The 5,000-nt window shown below is 48.0% G+C and overlaps 3 protein-coding genes across 3 annotated transcripts in view; all 3 read left to right on the forward strand.

The window, feature by feature from the left end:
* Positions 1 to 189, forward strand: part of LOC311114243 (histone H2A) — a gene marked incomplete at both ends in the record, with an annotated part of 387 nt that extends 198 nt beyond the window's left edge. Inside the window, one exon of the mRNA XM_084189504.1 lies at positions 1 to 189. This exon is cut by the window's left edge and continues 198 nt beyond it. Within this exon, the coding sequence (XP_084045630.1) occupies positions 1 to 189 (189 nt within the window).
* A 478-nt stretch (positions 190 to 667) lies between these two features.
* LOC311114256 (histone H3.2) lies at positions 668 to 1,078 on the forward strand (the record flags this gene model as incomplete). Its single annotated transcript, XM_084189516.1, has 1 exon — positions 668 to 1,078. The coding sequence occupies one exon, from the start codon at positions 668 to 670 to the stop codon at positions 1,076 to 1,078; it is 411 nt and encodes a 136-aa protein (XP_084045642.1).
* A 3,785-nt stretch (positions 1,079 to 4,863) lies between these two features.
* LOC311114262 (histone H2B) overlaps positions 4,864 to 5,000 on the forward strand; it is a gene marked incomplete at both ends in the record, with an annotated part of 375 nt that continues 238 nt past the window's right edge. Inside the window, one exon of the mRNA XM_084189521.1 lies at positions 4,864 to 5,000. This exon is cut by the window's right edge and continues 238 nt beyond it. Coding sequence (XP_084045647.1) covers positions 4,864 to 5,000 — 137 coding nt within the window.

Consider the following 5,000-nt stretch of genomic DNA (forward strand, 5'->3'; position numbering starts at 1 on the left):
GCCGGCAACGCTGCCCGTGACAACAAGAAGACTCGTATCATCCCCCGTCACCTGCAACTGGCCGTCCGTAACGACGAGGAGCTGAACAAACTGCTCGGCGGTGTGACCATCGCTCAGGGTGGTGTGCTGCCCAACATCCAGGCAGTCCTACTCCCCAAGAAGACCGAGAAGGCAGTCAAAGCCAAGTAAATTCGCTACTGCGACTTCAACTTGACTACTCAACCCCCAAAGGCTCTTTTAAGAGCCAACCACCTAGCTCTCCAAAAGCGCAAAGTACCTTTCTATGACCGCAATACATTGAGTGGGTGTATACACAACTATTTCGACATTCTGTGCCCACATGAGGCCTTGCATGAACAACAACACCTACTTGGCCTCATTTGCCATAGCAGGCTAGCATTAGATGATACGTGCCTATAAGCTGTCACTCTTGACTTTGGCGACTATTATTGCGCGTAAAGGGCCGGCGGCGTCCTATTGCGCGCGCACCGGGAGTTTGAGTTTTGGAGAGGCCGGGCCTCCCGTCCAATGGCCAACGGAGGAGGCCTGCGAAACGGGCCAATCGGGGTGGTGGGGAGATGGTGTCCAATCAGCAGGCGCCACTGCCGGCTTTATAAACTTCACATAGGCATTTCGAGGCTATACTCCCGACTGTCAGAGCAGCGCCATGGCCAGAACCAAGCAAACCGCTCGCAAATCCACCGGTGGCAAAGCCCCCAGGAAGCAGCTCGCCACTAAGGCTGCTCGCAAGAGTGCCCCGGCCACCGGCGGTGTGAAGAAGCCTCACCGTTACAGGCCCGGCACCGTGGCTCTGAGAGAGATCCGTCGTTACCAGAAGTCCACTGAGCTACTCATCCGCAAGCTGCCCTTCCAGCGCCTGGTGCGAGAAATCGCCCAGGACTTCAAGACCGACCTGCGCTTCCAGAGCTCCGCCGTGATGGCCCTACAGGAGGCTAGCGAGGCTTACCTGGTCGGCCTGTTCGAGGACACCAACCTGTGCGCCATCCACGCCAAGCGGGTGACCATCATGCCCAAGGACATCCAGCTGGCCCGCCGTATTCGCGGAGAGCGCGCATAAATGAGGATGACCTGAACTCGAATATCCCCCAAAGGCTCTTTTAAGAGCCACCTCCATATTTCCATCAAAAAGGCACAATTGTTCCATGTATACACGCACCTCTACATTAGCCACCATGTATGTTGTTCACTAACACGTCTAAAAGCTACGTATTGCACCTTTTTAGTTGCCTGAAGTCTAGCTTCAATGTTTGTGTGTGTGTATATACACAACCATCTGGCATCATCCACTTCCTTTGAACTATATAGTAACACAGTAAAATGCTTTACAAAGGAGGGGAAAAAGAAACGAGTGATAATATAGGCCGAATAGTAACAAGAATTGTGTTCAGATGAATAATTGACACTATTAGTTGTGTGTAATAATAGCCTTGCATGCAGTCCAGAAAAAACATTGCATGCCAACTTACTTTGAAAGTCCCATGTTGCAGTGCTGCTGAGAGACTCATGCAGAGGCCCAAACTTTACAATGGAGCACGGAGGCCATCTTGTGGTTAAATGTGGGTACTGCACCTCATGGTGAGTCCCTTTCAGCATTTGCTCTTTAGGCCAGCGTTTCCCAAACGCGGTCCTGGGGTCCACAAGGGGTGCGCGTTTTGCGTTTTGCCCTAGCACTCCACAACTGATTCTAATACTCCCAGCTTGATGATGATGAGTTGATTATTTGAATCAGCTGTGTAGTGCTAGGGCAAAAACTCCCAAAATGTGGCCCGAGTTTGGGAAACCCTGCTTTAGGCTAATACTAGCCTATTAGGATGACTTGGTTCGATCGCTTTAATGGCAACTGCTGAACTCTGGTTTCACTAATTACTTGTCCCAGGTCACCATTATGAATCCAATAGCAAAACAAATGTTTCAAAATAGCTCAATAGTGAAAAAAGGCCAGGAAATGATGGGTTCTCAGCAATATTTCACCAACAACCAATCACTATTCACGCATAGACATTAGGATCATCAACAAATATTCCTAAGTCATACTACAAAAGGGTTGTAACGAAATGGATTTGTCTGTTCAATGCAAGTTCAACGTCAAAGAAAAAGTGCATCACCACAACAAACGTGTCTTTAGATACACTGTAAAAAATGACTTTGTGGAATGTACTCAAGCTATTACAGTCAACAAAAGCACACGTCATATTGTTGAGTAGATCTTTTTGCTTGTTTTTATGAGTAGATAAGCTTGAGTAAGTTGAGTTGATGTGGTCCAATACATTGAGTAAAGATGATAGAGACGTAAAAAGGATTATATTACGTTGATTCGACTCAAATAGACATTGTGTTATTTTACCTGAATGATTCATCCTATTATGTATTTAGACCAACTTACTTTGGATTCACTCAATCACATCCCTTAAGAGAAAAGGTATCCGGACACCGGGAATCCATTTATTTAAACATCAACGGTTTGCAAAACATCTGTTATTATGAGTTGACAAATTACGTAATTGCAATCAACACTGCAGGTAAATCATGATTGCTGCAGGTAGGCAACACCGTAGAAATAGGAACTACAACACTAACAACAAGTGACATTTACTCCTGATGTAATAAATAAATATAAATAAATAATTGGTCATTTAGCAGACGCTCTTATCCAGAGCGACTTACAGGAGCAAATAGGGTTAAGTGCCTTGCTCAAGGGCACATCGACAGATTTTTCACCTAGTCGGCTCGGGGATTAGAACCAGCGACCTTTCGGTTACTGGCACAATGCTCTTAACCACTAAGCTACCTGACTGACCTGTTGCAACCTCTACAACCACTGTGCTTATTATTTGACCCTGCTGGTCATCTATGAACGTTTGAACATCTTGGAGAAAAATGTGTGAAACCACTGCCTATATGAGGAGCTGTCGTTGTTTGTTTTATTACCACATACTTATGGAAATTGCACCGGTTGAGAGATGATGGCTCTCTTGTGCCTACGGTGAAGGGTACTTCTGATCCAGCAGGTGGTGCTAAGATCCCTCCCTATATGACTTGAATGATGAGTTGATTTATTCCTTATAGCTCCTAATGATTTTAAGGCCAGTGTTGGCAAACATTACTTGTGCTCCAGCAGGTGGCCATGACATCCCTCCCTATATGACTTGACTGACCAGTTAGTTGATGGACTCCTTATAGCTCCTAAATTTAATGATTTTAAGGCCAGTGTTGGCAAACATGACTTCTGCTCCAGCAGGTGGCCATGAAATCCCCCCCTATATGACTTGACTGACCAGGTAGTTGATGGACTCCTTATAGCTCTTAATGATCTCAAGTGTCTGTGTTTTTATGTGGTTAGGAGTTTTGCTCACTGCGTGTCCCCCTTCCATTTCAGTGTTTCCCAACTCCAGCGGTAGAGTAGGCTACCCCCAACAGGACCCATTTTTCTTGTAGGCCTGGACAGCCACAGCTGATTGAACAACCTGTCACCTAAATTACCAAGTCCTCAATGAGTAGAATCAGGTGCAACAACAACAACAACAACAACAACAACAACAACAATATGAGGAGAGGGACACAGTGTACTAGCTGATCTCCCAGTTGTCACAGTTTGGCCTTGTGTTCCACATAGCCTATATCAGTATTTGAGTATGTTTCCCGCGCACGTTAGTTGCTTTCACGTCATCTTTGAAATCGCTCCTCCCTAGTCCCCTAGAACGAGCGCCCTCCCCTTTGCAACGCCTCCGAACATATAACAGAGGCGCGCTTTCTGTGCCGCCGGCCTCAATCAGGTCGACCAAACGCAGATAATAGCGCACCGCGCACCGGCGCTGAAATCATTCATTCACTTGAACTCAACTAGCGAACACACCATGTCCGGAAGAGGCAAAGGCGGCAAGGGACTCGGAAAAGGAGGCGCCAAGCGTCACCGCAAAGTTCTCCGCGATAACATCCAGGGAATCACCAAACCCGCTATCCGCCGTCTGGCTCGCCGCGGCGGCGTGAAGCGTATTTCCGGTCTGATCTACGAGGAGACCCGCGGTGTCCTGAAGGTGTTCCTGGAGAACGTGATCCGTGACGCAGTCACCTACACCGAGCACGCCAAGAGGAAGACCGTTACCGCCATGGACGTGGTCTACGCTCTGAAACGTCAGGGACGCACCCTGTACGGTTTCGGCGGTTAAACCCACTCTCTTCGGAACCTCAACACCCCGACTCGAACCCAAAGGCTCTTTTAAGAGCCACCCACATCCGCTTAAAATGGGCCCATTCCATGTAGTGTTATATATAACAACAAATGTTTAGTATGCAATTTAGTAAGAAAGTATGAGCCACTTCGAGTGGACAGGGAGTATTAATTAGAGGATTCTAATGTCCCGTCCACTTTTAGCGCACAGAGGGAGGCCTATATCTGACAGTGGCAAAGTGTAAGAACGTTATTATTTTGGGTCAAGCAATAGTGGAATTTGGACAACATAAAGCCACCACGAGTCGGTAGACGTGGCTCGAAAAGAGGGGGACAGCGCGCACACACACACACACACAGTCCAAAATGGGAGCCCTATGTCTGACGGTGCCAAAGTGGGCAATTCTATCACCAGCATTATTTGGCACAACAATCGTGCCATTTGGACACCTATTAAAGCCCCCCTTTTGAAACACACAATTCCCCATCGGTCACAGAGCATAGGCTATAGAGAGGAGGGAGGGAGGGAGGGAGGGAGGGAGGGAGGGAGGGAGGGAGGAGCAAGCAAGCAGGGGAGTGTCTACGGCCGCTGACTTTGCTTAGCTTCCTCTTCATAAGACGGGTAAGCGCCCTTCACCCCCTCATTCGTTTCTGAGAAGCAACGAGACATCATCATGCCCGAGCCAGCAAAGTCAGCGCCCAAGAAGGGCTCCAAGAAAGCCGTCACCAAGACCGCAGGGAAGGGCGGCAAGAAGCGCAGAAAGTCCAGGAAGGAGAGTTACGCCATCTACGTGTACAAAGTCCTGAAGCA

The sequence above is a fragment of the Coregonus lavaretus genome, assembly GCF_964263955.1.
Source record: "Coregonus lavaretus genome assembly, contig: HAP1_SCAFFOLD_1545, whole genome shotgun sequence".
Lineage (NCBI taxonomy): Eukaryota > Metazoa > Chordata > Actinopteri > Salmoniformes > Salmonidae > Coregonus > Coregonus lavaretus.